This window comes from Bombus terrestris, chromosome 1 (genome assembly GCF_910591885.1).
Source record: "Bombus terrestris chromosome 1, iyBomTerr1.2, whole genome shotgun sequence".
Classification (NCBI taxonomy): Eukaryota; Metazoa; Arthropoda; class Insecta; order Hymenoptera; family Apidae; genus Bombus; species Bombus terrestris.
In genome coordinates, this window is record NC_063269.1 from 15,168,496 (window position 1) to 15,188,085 (window position 19,590).

General features: G+C 34.4%; 1 protein-coding gene across 3 annotated transcripts in view; it reads left to right on the plus strand.

Moving 5' to 3' along the window:
• Positions 1 to 19,590, plus strand: part of LOC100648546 — a 396,941-nt gene that overhangs the window by 329,996 nt on the left and 47,355 nt on the right. For all 3 annotated transcript variants that reach the window (XM_048409433.1, XM_048409444.1, XM_048409440.1), the window contains 2 exons: positions 15,924 to 16,092; positions 18,868 to 19,022. In XM_048409433.1, coding sequence (XP_048265390.1) covers positions 15,924 to 16,092; positions 18,868 to 19,022 — 324 coding nt within the window. The remainder of the gene's footprint in view (positions 1 to 15,923; positions 16,093 to 18,867; positions 19,023 to 19,590) is intronic.

Below are 19,590 nucleotides of genomic sequence, written 5' to 3' on the forward strand. Positions count from 1 at the left end.
GAATTGTTATGTTTTTACTATTGAATGTCAGTTTATAATGTTGAAATAAAATAACATAAACCTATTTTGTACAACCTATTTTGTGAAATACAAATACGATCCATCACGATGCACGCTGCCTCACGGGACTGACACGTGTGACCCACTGGTGATGCATGCCGGCGACAACGTGTCAGGGATCGTACTGAATGACATAATCGTCTGAATGTTGAGTATTTTTATTTAAAAGTAATGATGAATATTCTTAAAACATGAATAAATTGTGCGCAAAAAACTGATACCAAAAATTGTTACTGTCATTCTTATAAGAAAATCTCAGGAAGATTTAAAAAAAATGGCATTATAGAATAGTCTTTTAACTGTAGTTAGCAAGTAGAAATACGTTTAGTCCCTAATGGAGTTCTGGAATACCTCGGTAAAAAATTCACCTTAAATATTGCATATTAAAGATTAAACATTAACTGAAATTTAAAAAATTACCTACACAAATTTAACTAAACTTATAGATTATGATTAGAAAGTTTGATTTAATTTAAGATTGTTGAAATTTTTAAAGACATATACACTTGAAAACCAAATTATGGTAATATTTATGAGCCACTGATAATCTTCACAGTAGCAATTGAATACAAAATTTGTAAAAAATAGAGTCAATGATTGATCATAGATATACTATATAAAGAAGTTATCGAATGGATTAGTTTGACTGGAGTAAGAAAACAATACAGTTGGATGAATTGATTCAGTGGACAGAACGGAAACAGGAGGGAAATGACGCAGACTGTATGAATGAAACACGACGTCCAATAACGCCAATGAATATTCAATTCCCATGAATCCCGGATTAAATTTATTTAAAACTGCATTTAATATTCATGAATATCCACGTTTCCGTTCGATCGTTGACAGTTCGTCATTGACTATCGATTCGAACATAACTTACTTTGATATTTCTGGAATATACTAACACAATTATTGATGGCTAAGGTATTACGTTGTCCGTTGTTTCTTTCCTTTCATGAGATAACAGATGAAGAATAATTTCTGTTTTATATTATTTTATTGAATTAAGTATGATCCATTTGATTCTATTTCTATTATTACTTTCGTGTATAATTCAATAAACTAATATAAAACAAAAAACATTGTGCGTCCATTATTTCCTTATAAAACGAAAAAAACATTTCGGACAACCTAATTTAAAACCTATACCACGAATATGAAAGGGGAAAAATGTAATACATATAACATCATACAGAAAAAATGTGTAATGCACGGCGAGAAACAAATGAGGAGGACTATTAAACGTGTTGCTGTATATCAGGATCATCCAAGTTGAATATTTTTCATCTGAAAATAGTACCCTTCTCCATTTCTTTTTCCAATTCATTCTTTCTTTTGCAAAACGTAAACGTTCTCCTTTGTGTTTCGTTGTTAACGAAGGTTTCTTTCTCAATTTTAGTCTCTTAATATCCTTGCAGGATAGTAGAACTCGACAAACGCTTGAAACACTGGCACTAACGCTAGATTTTTCCATTATTTTGTTCGTTGTTAATTGCGAGTTGGAAGCTACACGCAAAATTGCTCGCTTATCACGATCGGATAACGATGACGGCCAACCAGTACTTTCTTTCTGCCATAATCTTCAACATTTTTTAAGAATTTGTGTATTACTTTACGACTTCTTATTATTACTTTCGATATTTTTGCTACTGATAACTGTTGCTGTTTTAGTTCTAGAATTTGCTTCTTTCAGACTCGTTTAATCTTTTTCCGCGTCCCATACTTACAAATTTATATAATATATAACTGTAATCTTTTCTCGTTGATAGATCATCAACTACTGAGCAATTTCTAAACATATTAACAGAGTGTGCTATCATTTTGACATTAGTTTGAAATAGTTTTCTTCCTCAGCAAGCCACATATCCTGAGCTCGTAATGTTTTAGTATTATACGTTACAGACGAAAAACTTGACACGCGTCATTGAGAAATTAAAGCTCACATGGACTATCTTTTTAACGAGGACTGCAATAATGAGGCGAGTTGATACTTGGTGTAGTCAATGTATTTAAAATTGTTAGCTGTACAGAGTTAGTCGTCGTTCGCTAATTGTAGCTCGATATGAGTATACAAGGTAATTGTTTACGTTCGCTCGATATTAATTCGCTATAAGAATGCTCGATACTGATTGTCCTAACCATCGCGTTCGTCTATTTATACTGGTCGGAGCAGTACCTGAAAATTTAAATTCCACTTCGGTTGACTGTTACGCGTAGCGGCTATATTGCTTTGTTATTAGCTAGCTCTCCGGAGCTTGTTTATTATTACCTTTCGTATATCATAACGGTGTTAACCCCTTAACCTACAACTACGGGCATGGCCCGTAGTACGACGATCTGCCCAAACGTAAATATTACGGGCATAGCCCGTAGTAGATGATCGGACCAAACGTAAATATTACGAGCATAGCCGGTAGTACGTACTACGCAAATCGTGCGAATAGCTCGAAGGCTGCGCGAGCTTGTTTACGTTTTCGGCCCAAAATTCTCGAACGTAAATCGTAGGTTAAGGGGTTAATACTCCGAGCAAAACAACAACATGAGTCATCCTCGATTCGAATCGTCCTAAGACTCACGTGCCGCCACACAAAGCATAAAACATCATCACAAAATACCGCCACAAATGCACAACAGTAAATTTGCAAATTTCTATGAAACATCATGAATTGGTCGTTTTTATCACTTTGCTTTCAATATAAATTTAATTACCACCAACAAATACGACCTCCAAGTCTACAAGAAAACTGAGAAGTATTGCCACCATCTTCGAGGATGGTCGTAAACCCCGGTCTACGTGCTACTGGCCAGGACGAGAGGATTCTTCGATGGGGAAAGAACAGTGTTTCTCCTCGGCCCGCGTATTGTCGGAACCTTGGCTGATGAGCCTTCCTCTAATTAAAAGAGCCTCGAATTGCGCCATTCCGCTGACGAGGCGGCTTTTAAACGCGCCGCTATCTGGAAGTGGCCGGCTCGTAGATAATGTACGAACCGCGTAGAGCTCGTGAAACTCCTTTTGTCTCGTAACAAACGGACGAACAATGATTTTAGCCGGCGGGAGGTGACATTCAGTTCAAGCTACTAGATATTTCAACTTACTTTCCCATTCTAAACGGTTGGATCTGACCGTGGAGAAATTTACGCGCGACCCTTTCCTCTTTTAAATTTATTAAAGCAATGAAATGATCGCCAAGGAACGAAATGATTCGTAAAAGTTACATAAATAGCATATTATTAAAAAGCATAAAGAATATAATTTACTATTGTTTTTTTTTTCATAAAAATTCGCTGAATAACTCAGTAATATAATGAATATTTCTATGACAGAGGAAATAGGTATAAATAAATCTAGTAACAAGTACCATTTTTAAAAAATGGGTGTTTCAATCCACTTTCCCATTCTAAACGGTTATAGCTGGCGGTGGACAAATTTATGTGCGACCCTTCCGGCTTTTTTTTTTATTAAGGAGTGAAAAGATCACCAAGAAGTGAAATGATTCGTAAAATTACCTAAGCGAGATGAAAATCTAAAGATATTAAACAAATCCTTGGGGTTCCTTGAAAATATTGCGAATGAAATTAACATTAAATTGCATTAACGTAAAATTGGTTGATAAATGCCTCTAATTCTCTCTTTGCCTCGCCTATTTTCTTTTTGCATTTCTATAGACCAAGCAAACAAAGGATAAATATTTCGTGAATATTACAAAGAATCTCTGGTTACACGAGAAAAATAGCGTTCGCAGCGTAGGCTATATTTAATAGAACTTCCAGCTGGATGGATATGCAAATCCTGTCGGACCGAAAAAATCTTCGCGGTGAGAAAATAAATTGCTGGAAAATGAACGAGGAAGCTTGTCCACGATCTGATCTCGTCATTCGTTTGATTATTAAAATTCTAAACTTGATAACGATCCTCCGGAGATATTCTAGAATCCTCGATGGAGAAATAGGACGAGACAGAGCTCAATCTGAACGAGAGAGTCGTGCGTAGAGGATATTATACAGCGAGTCTAACGGAGTTTAATATTTCACCATCTAGAGCAGATCAATTGCTGAAACTGAAAGAGAAGCGAAGGATCGGAAGCGGCGTGGAACCAGCGCCATACTGAATCGCGGAATCCAATTTAAATAATACTTGCCTTTCTTCGTCCCCTTCTACCTCTTCGCGACTTCTGACGTTGTCTACCCTTGGGAAAGCATCCGTCTGGATCCTTGGTGCATTCTGTCTATTTCCCAGTTCCGTCGTGTTCGCGGCCATTCATTCTAAAGAAGCTTAAAAAATGATCCGAACGAGAGAAGGAAATTTTTCGATCGCGGCCTCCCTACGGCTTGTCCTCGCAATCCTGTCGACTCCGTTTCGCCGGATTAAATTTTCAGTGAATTCCGCTCGCGTCCGTACGAGCAGATCCCCGTGAGCTTCCGCTCCGTGAATTCTTCTCCCGATATCTGCCAATATCTCGCCAAACCAACGCGGAGATCGTCTTTGCTTCGGATAAATACATCGGACGTTTGTAAGAGACTTTACTTTATTATTCGTGATAGCGGAAAGGGGATGAAGATATTTATAGGTTTAAAGCAAGTGCAGATTGAATAGGAGGGTTGACAGGGGATTGGAAGCTCTTTCTTTATATGGGAGAAGAGATTGGTGGGAATATTAAGATTTGCAGTTTGATTTTTCAGATTATTCTAACTAGACTACGCACGTTTATGCAATTTCATATTTTTATGAATTCAGTTAGAGGAATGGAATCTGAGCAAACATTTGTTCCACCTATCAAACGTTCTTCAAATATTATAAATATAAGAACTTCAAATATTCTAACATACAATGACTACAAAAGGTATTCGCATATGCTCCTATTTTCCAATGATGTGATTATTTAACAAGTATAAAAATTGCCATAGTTTTAGAGACAGGATATATAATGCAGTGTAATATAATAGAGTGGATAAGAGGAAAGGTAGATATATAAGAAAAGAGAGGTAGACGAGGAAAAGAGTTCAGATAGATATAAGGAAGGAGGCAATAAGATGATAACGCCATATGACTGATAGAATGTAAAAAGCGTAATAGGTAAACGAGATGTAAAACCGAAAGCTCGTCCAAAGCCGAAAACCACAGACTAAGTAATAATAATAATAATGATAATAATATTCAACAGATTCTACATTTTAGTTTTATAGTATCACACTTTTTTAATCATGTGACAGTATTACTACAAATAAGAAATTTAAAATACATCGACCTAATTATTTGAATGCTACGATAAATACAAATTCAAACATAAATAATGGTGTGCAGCTAATTTTGCAGCTTTGTATCTTGAAAAATGAAAAAGTATTTATTATTACGACGGAGTATTTATTATAATTTTCTAGGATGACACAAATCTCTATTTAGATATCTTTTGTTTACCTACACTTACAAAAGTCTGAAATTGCATAAACAACGATACCATATCCATTTTCCCATTTCTTCATCCCCAAGTATTATAAAAACGTTTCCACTGACATATTTTCATCCTTCTTTCACATGTGCACAGCCCGCAGATTACAGAAACCGCGTCGACTGAGAAACGGTCGTTAGATACGATGGATACGATAGAATTCCGAGCACGATCCGACATCGATGGTTCGTATGTGCGATTATTTATCCGGTACGATCAATCCGCGAACGAGATTCCTGTGACATGATGAATCGTCGCGGCCATCTGTTTAACCGATCCATTCCGCGTGCCTTATGATAACGGGTGAACGTCGCCGATTTTTTAATGTCGTGAGTTTCCCTCGATCCATTGCGGTGTACAGGATTTTTCAATTCAAACGACGCGACAACTGTGTATTGGATTCATCGTGTGTTCCGATTCTGACCTCAATTCGGTCGAGACTTTTGCAGACTTGTCTGCGACTTCTGGGTACAGTGGAAACGTCGCGACACGATGGCGTTTACGTTTTCGTCGCGAACGCTAAGAGAGCGATTCTGTCGCGCTCGATATTCTTCGCTAACGCGCAGCTGCATATAAATTGAAAACTTAAGGCGGGAATACGGATATTGTGGAAGATTGATCGGCCTATTTTAGGTCGAATCTCCCAGGGAAATATCGTGTAGCATGTTTTTAATTCGTTGAAAGATACCCTTCTGGGTTGATTGATTTAATCCTGAAATGAGAAGGGTTAATGGAGAACTCCGCTGTTAATACTAGAGCTTCGAGAGCACGACAGAAACTTGACACAGGATCGTAGGCGTTGCATTAATGATGGATCTGAGCTGTCAGAGGTGTGTGAAAAATGTCTAATTCATTTTACTTGTGATTATTCTAGGAGGGTAAGGTGGTCACTACGTTTGACAAGTTACGGGTATATTCTATTAGGTTGTCCGAAAAGTGTCTTTCTTTTACAGACATGTCTTTTACAACGATGCATCTTTATATAAACATGAAACCTGAGGAGTATAGTGGGTGTAGTGCGTTAAATAATACCTCGGTGTTTAAGTCAACAATACATTTATTGACAAGTGTCTTCTTTTGATCGCGTCGCGTATCGCTCTCGATTTCGCTAGTCAATCTCACTGCCCGGTTGCAACTCGACTTTATCGCTTCCTGATTCGAACCTAACTGTCGATTGGATTCGATTTGTAGCGGTACATGAGTTAGAGGACAATTCAAATCATGTTATTTTGCCTCGGAGTATCAAGATCACGTGCAACCGTCGAACAAAGACGAATTTGAATTTTCCGACTCTCCTCCGACCAGTATAAATAAGCGGACGCGTTCGCAAGGAAATCAGTTACAGTCAGCTGTCGATCAGTTATCAATCAGTTATCAGCGAAGTATCAGCGATCTAATTAACGAGACATTAACGATCCTATTTTACGACTTATACACTATACGAGCGTCTCAGCGAATATTGTCTGTACATTAACACGTTCGTCCTCACGTCTCCCTTATCTATGTGACGGGTATACTTCTATGGGGGCTCTGTTACCAAAGTATGGGTGACATTCTTCTTGTTCGAGCTAATTAAATATAGGATATTATATATGGGATATACAACATAAAAATATTAAAAAACATATTATGCCATACTTTTTATTAATTTATATCCTGGATAAAATATTACATTATGCTATATCGCATGGTATTTGTTAAAACATTCTAAGATGATCGTCGGTAAAGGTGCCCACAAGAAATACTCTTGATTTTCAACAATAACGTTTATTAAACTCTTAACAATTAACAACAAATAACGATTAACCACGATTAACGATTAACCACGATTAATAACAAATAACGATTAACACTGAACTATCAAGAGTCGACTACTCGTTTCTCTAATTGTGTTTGCTTCGCTTAACCTTTCGCACTTCGCAGCTCGGGGCAGAATGAATCTTTTGGTTCAAAACCAAACAGATTCTTTCCTTTGTTGCCCCTCGATATCCCCACTACGCGCGCGTTTATTAGAAGTCTGCGACGGTTGCCGCGAATGCATTCTTCGGTATATTCGGCGAAGAACTGTAGGGATATCGATAGTACATTGGGTTTGTCGGCCTTATGCTTTGAAGGTATAGCGCTTTGTGTTGCGAACCCGTTGGAAATTCCCGAAGTCGAATGCCACCACCATTCCAAACACATTTGGGGTGATTTTGGACACTTGAACAATAGTTGTACACTTCGTCATCACTACTCTCCTTACTTTCAAATATATTTTCACACTGTTTACTGAACATTTTGAGGATGAAGAAATCACGGATGTACGTCTCACAAGTATGTTTCTCGGCTAAATGAAAGATCTGAGATATCTGCCATGAGATACCTCGGAACACTAGCTGGAAAGCTTATCGCTTTCTTCATTTCAGAACTAAATAATCTTTTCCTTACAATGAATCGAAGGCGATTGGATTAGGGCCCCACAGGAAACTTAGCCGTTATTTTTTTAATTTTTTTTTTTAATATATTCGACGGTTTCAACAACGAGCAATCTTGTCCAATAAATCTCACGGTCAGAACACATTAGTCCTCTACAGTTTCTTTTCTTCTTGTCGCCCCTCGATATCCCCACTACTCACGCGTTTGTTAAGCGTCCGCGGCCGTTGCCACGCACATCTTTTCGGATATTCGATGGAAGAACCGTTGGGATATTGATGGCTCATTAGGCACTTATTAGAATATTTAGGCATTTATTATTAGAATATTAGGCATTTATTAGAATATTTACAATCAATTCTCGTTGAGAATTTTCAGTAACTTCATTTGGCGTGATACAATGACATGGTTTATAATAGTTTTATATTGTTGGTTCTAGCAGGATCTAAGGATTTAGTCTAAAGGGTATTTTCTTTTTAGTCTGCGGATCTGCTCCGTCGTGTCAAGTAGTTGACGTTGTCAAGTAGTTGGGTGACTAATGGGTTGTGGTGGCTGTTGACTCTTGTGTTATATCTGCTTCTGGACCTGTGTATTTCATCTTTGACTGTAGGTATCTTGAGGTCGCGGTGGATTGTTTCGTTGGTAACATACCAGGCTGCGTTTATTAGGGATCTTAGCGTTTTCGATTGGAAGCGTTGGAGTATTTCAATGTTGGAATTACTTGCTGTTCTCCATAGTTGGATTCCGTAGGTCCAGACAGGTTTTATTACGGTCTTATAGAGCGTAAGTTTGTTCTGCGTGCTTAGGTTGGAGCGACGGCCAAAGAGCCAATAAAAGTTTTTGAGTTTGTCCCTGAGTTGTTTAGATTTGTTTACGAGAGTCATGCCCAGGTATCTGACTGTGTCCTTGTTAGGAACTGTTATATTGTTAATGGAGATCTGTGGACAGGTTTGTTTTCGCAGCGTGAATAAAATAATATAAAACGGAAAATGTGCGTCCATTATTTCCTTATAAAACGGAAGAAACTTTTCGGACGACTTAATACGCGCTTGTTTCGAAATCTCGCATGGAGTCATGATTTTTTATTTTTTCGCAAGGTATCGGTTTCTATTATTACTATAATTCTGTGTCATTATTACATATGTGTATTTCGTCAAATTATATTATTTATAGCATTACTGTATTATAAGGATTAATGTAACATATAATAATTTAATAGCATATTTTATTTAATAATATAAATATTCTTTAAAAAGTTTCATTTTTGTTAAGAAGTTTCTAACGTTCTCCACTAGATCTCAGATTATGGTAATAAAAGAAAGATTCAGATTCCTCTCAGAGACAAGTGCTTCGTGAGTAATGTACAACGTCAGATTGACATGTCAAGGCTTCATTTTTTATAACATCACTTTTTACAATAAAAAAGTCTCATATAACTTTAACTACAAGGATCTTTCTCATTTCTATCATCGAAATTTATATTTTATTCGAGATACAAATCATGAGTATTCTGCCGTTTAAAATTCACAAGAATACATTATAAAAATAATATTTTATTATTGTTCCCTACAATCTATTCTTGGCTAACATTGTGCGTTTAATAAATAACTTTTTGGTAAGCTTCAAAGTATCTTTCGCTTTTTTTGAATAACTCGCTTAAATTGTTCCAATTTACTTTTTGCTCCGACAGACAAAATTATACAGCAATCTGCTACTTTTTATTACGAACCACCTGATCGTTTTCGAGAACGAGAACTCAAAGAATTCCCGGGAGAACCGAGGATTTATTTTTCGTCGAACGTTCGGCAAAAAGATTGCAGTTGGCCATTGAGTTATTACGAGGAACGTGGCAAGAGATTCAGATAGCCTGGCTGATTTCTTGTCGTCTTTCCATTTGCAACCGAATTTCGAATCCGACTGTTCGTTTTGTTGATACATCACGAAACGTCGTATCTTTTTCTCGTTCAAGGGACTAGAACATTGGTCATTCGCCGAGAAGAATTGTTGAATTATACGAAATCCGTGCCGGAAAGAGCAGGAGCGTCGCAAGAAGTGAAAAGTTTCCCTTCTCTTCGTTCATCTGGCCACCCTTAAATTCTATCGTATATATCGTTACGCTTCCTCGTAACTATTGTCGTCGATAAAGCTGAAACTGTCGTTCCGTGTGCTGGAAACTGTTCCGACTTGGCCAACGATGTCTCGCTGAAATTGTTCCCCGATGGCGAATGTTACGAGGCTGTTTCAAGTGTGTTGAATCATGATCCTTCGTGACACAAGAGACTGCTGCCGTGGGAACAGCTTGAGATTATTTTGAGTGGATCTAATCACCAGAAATATATTGACTTTATACGCGATTTCACCAATAATGTAGATTTGTATAAATATTAACTTAATGTAAACGCTATCGACTTGTTACATCCCGTGACTTTCTACATAAACCAGACTCTATCCCTCGAGCAAGATGGCCACCAGATGTCTAAATATCCTTATTTCGAACCCTCAATAATCTTAAAGACCCGTAATAAATTTTAGCATTTTTTATAGTTAAGGTCCTTAAGACCACGTAAGTATCTTTTAGGTTGAAATATTCCTTAGAGTTATTGTCCATTGCGGGAAAATACGGGAAAGCGGATCTTCCTATGTACAATGCCACCCATGAGCGTCTTTTGATCGGGGCGCCTAACATCCTTTCTTACCCACCAGCCTTTTTCTTATCCAATTAACAGCAATGACCGTTGTCCTCACTTTCCTAACCAAAATTGTCATCAACGAATCCACTTGGCCCGTGCTTTAGTTTTCCTCCGCGACAGCACCATCACCGAACTTCACTGATTTTTCGTCCTTTGATCAGTCAACAACCTAACTTGCTACTTACACTTCGCTGAGAACCACCACCACGCGTAGATACTTAAGTCTTCAAAGTTTCTTTTTTATTTGGCAGACTTTTTACAATCAATTCTCATTGAGAATTATAAGTAAATTATTTTAGCGTGGTGTGGTAACTTGAATTATAAGAGTTTATAGTATGTTTGATTCTAGTTGAAACTAATGCTTAAATCTAAAGGGTATTGTCTTTTTAGTCTGCGGATCTGATCCGTCGTGTCAAGTAATTGGGTAACTAATGGGTTTTGGTGGTTGTCAACTCTTGTATTATATCTGTTACTGAATACTGTTGTTGGAATAAAGCGCATATTTTAACCTGTTAACTCAGTATTATCATCGTTTCAACTACCCCTATTATCTTAACCGAAATAGGAGATCGACTGATTCGTCGAACACGACCAGTTTATCAAGATTAAAATTAATTATTAAACGACACATATTTATGCAAATTCATATGAACATAATTAAAAAATAGAACATAGGTGGAGAATTGTTTTACCTACTAAATATTATAACAAGTATTATACTGTAGTATCATGGACGAAAGGGTTAAGAGATATCGGGCGAACTATAAGCAATGTCACGAGAAAGCCGAAGTGCCGACAGGCCGAACAATGTATCGTCGGTCCTTCAATCGAAAAGTTTCGCTGAAAAGGCCTGCGTGACCTTGGCCACAAGCGGTTGCGGAACATGTGCGTGGTGGGGCTGAGACAAAAGACATGGAGCTAAGACAAACGACAAGGGGTTGCCAAGGGACATAAACGAATTAACAGTCATTGTGAGTTGAGAAGTCAGAGAGTGCGAATTGCGTTGTCGAGATAATGTTGTCCGCGTGAGAGAGAACGTTGGATCCGTGGTTACGAGGGTTGCAAGTTAACTACTAAGTTGTCTAAATTATAGTACGTTATTGTATATAGTTCACGTTAAACAACCATCGTTTCCTGTTTAACCAACACCTGTTTAATCCATTTATTAAACCCATTTATTAAATAAATTAATTGTAGAAAGATTCTATAATACTTTGAATATTTTATATAACTTTTCATATTATATGCATCTTATGCATCCTTACATTTTCAAATTTCCTATAAATGCATAGAAATTTGCAATTTATTAATTATGCAATCTTTCTTCAATTTGTTAATTAACACTCTTAGAAAAGATAGGAAGATACGTTTATTTTATCGATTGACCTTGGCGCGCAAGCTTCGACGTCGATAATTTTTTAAAGTTAATCTTAGGCTATCTATGAAGGGCTCATAAGAAAAACGAGATAAATCCATTTTCGTGAATTTTTTGATTTCGGACTTGGATTACAAAATGTAAGAAGCTTCTCTTGCAAAACCTATTAACATATAACCTAGGATAAAAAGATTAGTTCGAACGAGATACACGTATTTCGTGAGAATATATGCTCGTCCGTGTGTGAGTGGATAGATCCTAGGAAGCAGCAAGGAATTTGCATGGCGATCGACCTGGGAATCGGAGTCGGGACGGCTGCGCTGAATCTTAATCGCGGCCTGGAAAAGGAGACGTGTTCTAGACGCAAGCACTAAGATTCACACGATACTGTAAATAGAGTAGGAAACAAATACTTTGTTTAATATATTTAATTTTGATTCAACTTTCCATTTATTTCGAATGTCAGATTATATACACCCTGGAGTTTACAATCTTATAAAAAAATGCATGTAATTTAAAACCTACACTAAATGTAGTTAAATTTCATCAAGATGATTGACATTTCTCTATGTTTCCTTCTTAAAATATTTTTTTTAACATTTTTTATTCTTAAATATGAGAAAACTACATATTAGTTCTCGTAAATATAAGAAATATTTTAATAAGAAAACATAGAGAAATGTCAATCGTCTTGATGAAATTTATTTATGACGTAGTTCTCATAAATATATTTGACACGTATCTATTTTTATTGGCACTCGTTCACGTTAAAGGGGTGAAAGCTACCCCCAAAACTGAGACTGCAAAATCTATTTTGCTGAATATCTCGAAAACTAGTATAGATAGAAAGATAGTGTAAATTGATGAAATTAATACTGTTCAGTGATGAATTATATGATGTAAATTTTTTTCTGAAAGAATCCATTTGTTTAAATAATATATTGAAAAATATCATATTTCTGATAGCTTCTCCAGGTAAACGTTAACAAATTTTTTTTACATGTTTGTTTATAGATACTACATGCCTACATGCACAAAATACAAATAAAATAGGATCTTGATTTTTACGTTATGAAGAATTTATTATATTTCAAATTTTCTCGCTCGATATGCACAAAAGAGTACTTGAATTGTTTCTTATTTGTAAATACTTGACAGCTTTGAGAAGAGCTGATTTTATTGTCAGACACTGATTCTTGTTTTTAAACAAACGCTAAAGAAACAATTGATGTTAACTATTTAATACAATTTTCACATTAGTGGTATATCTCGAAGAAGTCTGCATTGGCAATTACGCACAATTATACAATTCAACCTATAATACCAGCAAATGGCAAATTGTTTTCTCTCCTATTTGTAATATAATATATATGGGATAGTGTGACATCAGGGAAGGACGTGGCGTGAGGGGTAATTGTTTATTAGCGTTGTCAAGGAGTGTTGTGAGCGTTACCAAGGGATGTTAAGGGAAAAAGTGAGCATGGAAAACGTTGTAACGAGAGTTGAGAGAGTCAGAGTTGAATTTATCGTTATGGTGTGAAGATCGTTGTGTTGTTGTGTCGTAGAAGTAGTGAGTAACGAATACGTGAAACTGGGTATTATATTCGATTTCGTGTGAGTGCAAACGATATTGTATTAATCATATTGTTACCTACAAACTAATAATATAACGTTCCTACATATATAATATTGAAAGAAGCGAACGGACAGTTAGGATAGCGTATACAGTAAACAATATTCAAAGCCAATGTCATCATTGGTACATCTTTTTTCTTTTTTTTATTATTTAATTTGTACTTTACAATTTGTCTAGGTAGATATTTGGTAAATTTTTTTAGTTTAACTGCTAAATAACATGTGGGAATTTGACTATTTTATTTCTTTAATGAGGTTGGTTGAGTGTTTTCTTTTTAGTCTCCTTTCTATGAGAGTTTTACTCGCTTCAGCAGCCAGCTGGTTTGGATGTGTTGCCATTCTTTCCTTGTATTTTTCTGCGTACCTGCCGATTTCTTCTTTGACTGTTGATATCTTTAAGTCTTTGCGTATATCCTCGTTTCAGAACCTGTGTGTTCCTGTATCAAAAAAATTGAGTAAAGTATTTTCAAAGACATAGTTTAGAAATATGTTTCTTCTTAAAACGTCAGAGTTGTCTTCAGTTCAGTGTAGTAATCTTCTTATTCGATTCATGAAGCGCACGCAAAGAAAAATTCATGAAGAGTAGAATTCTGGAAAGAGAACATTCAAATTTTCAAAAATATTAAAGAAGTATAAAAGATTTAGACAATCATTAAATATCTATGGATTCCGTATTTGGAAAAATTCCGCAAGAAAGCTTTCACTTTAAATCCCGATATCAATTTAAAGCATCGGAATAATATTTTTCATCATTGATACATAATCAACATAACATTGATAAAAAAATGTGACTACGTAGATAATAGGTCAGAGGAATGTGAAAAACCCGTGAAACTTTTGTTTTACATATTGACAATACGAGATAACAAACTGTTTCGATTGTGATAATATACAATAGTTGTCCTATCGATAAAATGTTCGTTGTATAAAATATATTTATGCTTTAATCACTTTCTCGCGGAAAGCTTTTATTGAAAAAGTCATATTGAATGATTAACATTAATTGCTTTGTAACACTTTTCTGTAGCGATTTTTAAAATATTGAAAGTAGCACATTTGCTATTCCTAATATATTATTTAAACAAACAGATTTTTTCCGAAATAATTTACATCATTTATCATTCAAATTCATCGTTCAAAATCACTAATTTCATCAATTTACACAATCATTCTGTGTATAATAATTTTCCGAGATGTTTGAGGATGGTTTTCACTTTTTTAACATGGACGATTGTAGATATAAAAAGGTACGTGTCAAATATTTTTATAGGAACTATAAATTTCATGAAAATCGGCGATTGTCACTTTGGTATGTTCCCTTGTAAGACTTCTGAACCGAAGCGTATATTGAGAATATCATAATATCATAATTTTCCCCGTTTATTAAAATTAAGTTTATATTACATTTTACATTTACTTATATGTATTACCAATTATGTTCAATTGAAAATATTTCATAACAACTTATCGACTCACTTGCCAAACATAATCTAAATGGAAGAACGCAGCAGTAGCACAGTATTAAGCGTGATAACTGTTTCGAGGCATTTGCTCTGCCGGTCACGAACGCATCTCGTCGTCGATTCTCGTCGGAGAGCGATACATCAAAGTTGCAATCCTTGTCCTTTTCTTGCCTCTAATTCGTATGGACAGTCACGTTTCGATACGAGCTATCTGTATCGCATTTGTCACCCAAGGGTGTTGGTTTCTCGAAGAGAGGGTAGTGTCGACCCCTGATAATTCCTCCTCAACTTCCGGTTACGGACATCTCGCAAAGTCAGACCTCCTGTCTCTGACAGGATATCGAAAGAATCCTCTTTTACAAAAAGGAAAGTCATCGATCGAGTGTCGTTGGTTTTAATAACTGATTTCCTTAGCCATCGTCAGACATCTCGTTAATGGGACCAGCTCTCTGTGCTGAATTTCGCGGGTTGCTTTAATTATACGATGTAAATTAGTCGGTCCAGGTCACGAACGAGTCCCCATTTTACGACTGTTAATTATGAATACATTTCGCTGGTGGATGTAACTCAACGCTAACCCGCGTAATCGTACTCTTAGCCCGAGCCTCTTTGAAAGTTTAATCCCGCGGTTGGAAATGGAAAAAAACGTGGTTTTATCACTGCTGGCAATAATTGACGTAGCCTCGAGCACTCGGTGCCGTAAGCTGTTTGCCTTTAATATCTCCAGAGAAAATGAAATTTTCTTTCCTGTGCAAGATTGTATATGTTGCGGTAACTATTATTGAGGGATATAGGGAATGAGGAATATTCTAGCGGGTGTATTTCTCGGTTGCAGCACCGGAATTGACAATAACCGACGATTCCGGCCGAGTGGTGTCCAAGGAGAGGCACCTGAAGGCGGGAAGCGTTCTCAAACTCAGATGCGAGGCCAGAGACGTTATCGAGTCTCTGAAGGAGTCTGTCATTTGGACCAGGGGAGATGAAACACTTACCGAAGACGTTAGGTAAATGCTACTATCTTCAGTTTGTAATTATGCAATAAGAAAGAAGAGAAAGTTACATGTTATGCATCTTAATTAAACATCTACTTAATTTATATTCATTTTCAATTTTTATATACCTGCAAATATTTATTCATAATTTTTCTGTTTATCATTTAACACATACTGCTATATAATAGCATTTATTATTACGTCATAATATTCTATATATTATTATATTACATACTATCATATTATATATATAAACAGTTTGTAATTATTCAATAAGAAAGAAGAGAAAGTTACGTGTTACGTACCTCAATTAAACATCTACTTAATTTATATTCATTTTCAATTTTTATATACCTGCAAATATTTATTCATAATTTTTCTGTTTATCATTTAACACATACTGCTATATAATAGCATTTATTATCACATCATAATATTATATATATATTATTACATTAAATACTATCATATTATATATATAAACAGTTTGTAATTATTCAATAAGAAAGAAGAGAAAGTTACGTGTTACGTACCTCAATTAAACATCTACTTAATTTATATTCATTTTCAATTTTTATATACCTGTAAATATTTATTCATAATTTTTCTATTTATCATTTAACACATACTGCTATATAATAGCATTTATCATTACGTCATAATATTCTATATATTATTATATCACATACTATCATATTATATATATAAACAGTTTGTAATTATTCAATAAGAAAGAAGAGAAAGTTACATGTTACGTACCTCAATTAAACATCTACTTAATTTATATTCATTTTCAATTTTTATGTACCTGCAAATATTTATTCATAATTTTTCTGTTTATCATTTAACACATACGCTATATAATAGCATTTATTATTACGTCATAATATTCTATATATTATTATATTACATACTATCATATTATATATATAAACAGTTTGTAATTATTCAATAAGAAAGAAGAGAAAGTTACATGTTACGTACCTCAATTAAACATCTACTTAATTTATATTCATTTTCAATTTTTATATATCTGCAAATATTTATTCATAATTTTTCTGTTTATCATTTAACACATACTGCTATATAATAGTATTTATTATTACGTCATAATATTCTATATATTATTATATTACATACTATCATATTATATATATAAATAATCCTCTATATAATTGTATTATCGTGGATTGACTTCCTAAGAAATATCGGGTGAACTATAAACAATGTTACGAGAAAGTCTAAGTACCGATAGGCCGAAAGAGTCGGAAACTTCAATAGGCCAAACGGCCCATCAATGTGTCGTTGGTCCTTCAGTCGAATAGTTACGCGAAAGAAGACATACGTATTGTGATCGCGGATGGTTATGCAATAAGTACGTTGTGGGGGTATGAGAAGAGACAAAAGAAAGCCTATGGAAGAAAGACGAATTATTCGGGAGTCGTTAAAACTGAGAGTCGAGTTGTGAGGAGTCGCTAATTGAGAGTGGAATTGTGAGGAGCTAGTTGCGAGTCAAGAGTTGAGTTCAGAGAGTTGAGCCGAGAGAAAGTTGTCGAGTTGCTATGAGTTGTAAACTATTAATTGTGAGTTGTGAATTATTAATTTAGTTGTCTCAGTTATATCACATTACTGTATTTAGTTTACGTTAAATAAGCATCGTTTTCTGTTTAATCCACTATAAATAAATCCATTTATCAATAAATTCAGACAAACAGAAATCATTGGAAATCCTAATTTCTAATATTTTTGAATAAATAATCCTATATAATATATATATATATATAAATAATGTGTGCCTATGTAATCGATTCATATAAGTATTTTAATATTGAAAAATTGATAGAAGATTATTTAAAAATGAAATAAGACTTATATATAATTGAAAAGTTGAAGTGATAATTTATATGAAAGAAAGAACGCAATGTCTACATGAAATACAATGAATAAAATTATAAATGCTAGAATAATTTATTTTAGCTTTTGAAAAAATCGGAAAGACACAAATAAATATACAAATAAATAAAGTCAACCAGTGCGATACATATTTTTAGCGTTTATTCTATACTGTAAACCTACAAAAACAATAAACGCGGAAAACCCACAGCATTCAAGTGATATAAATTGCAAAATTAGTAGAAATACGTTTTTTATTTTCGTCATATATCGTCTCTGTTTTTGATATTTATATCCATTGTTTGTCATTTCAGTTACACGATTTTATCAGGAGATTATGATGAAAGTTTACTTTATACTTGTAAATATGAAAATTAAATATATTCCCTGTTATAATTAAATATATAATATAATTATAATATAATTAAATATAAATATTATAATATAATTATAATAGAAGAATTATATAATATAAAGTTAAATTTTGAACTTGTCATTTAAATATTATAATTATATTAATTATATATTATATATATTATATTATAATAATATAATATATTATATATTATATATTATGAAACTTAAGTCGCGAAAAAATTCTTCTATCAAAATCATTTACCACATTACTAAATTTAAACAATCTTTACTTAAATCTTCCCTTACTATTTATGGTTAATGAAATTATCCATAGGACTGTTTGAAAGCACATATATAAAAACACTTTAACAGCCATTTAAGACTCATCTTTTTATAAAACAAGTCCTTTTTCATCATTTTCATCGATCACTATTATTCCATTTGGACTCTTCCTTTGACTATAATAAGGATATATGTATAGCGTTTAGAGCACCACCTAAGCCGGAAGTGGGTTACATTCGAATATCTGATTTTCAGCGAAAACAGAACGACAGAAATCTTAGCTGGGAAGGAGGTCCTCGTAATAGTTAGCACGCTGATCGTGGAGAGGGCTAGTCCAAGGCATGCCGGAAATTACAGCTGCGTTGTACCCGGGAAGGCCAAGACAACCGTTGCAGTTCATGTGCTTAACGGTGAGTCCTTTAGCTTTTACTCTTTTTGGAAAATAACCTATAAACTGACGAACTTTAAAATACTATAATTATTGTTCTTCTTCGAGCTTCTTGTGATCCTCGAAAATATTAAGAAAGGTTAGGTGACTTTTTTATACCTTAGGGAAAATAACTGAGTCGTACTTTTAAATTGGTATTTCTTCTTATTCATTGAAGTATAATATTGAATGTAATATTTTCTGGAACAGAAATTACATTTTAAGCAATAGTTTTCAATCATTGAGAATGAACTTTAAAATTTTGAAACACAAAATTATTTAACGGTATTTTTAAGTAGCAGACAGAATGGTGTTCTTCAATCTTCAATTTTATTTCGTTGAAATATAATGATAATGTAATAACTCTTCTAAGAGGAATTATATCTTATGCAACGTTTATCAGCAATCTAAAATATTTTGACACACGAAGTGACATAAAAGCATTTTTAACTAGTAAAGGAAATGATGTTATTCAATCTTCAATTTTGTTTCACTGATGTATGGCATTGAATATAATATCTTTAAAAATAGGAACTTAGTATGCTCTAAAT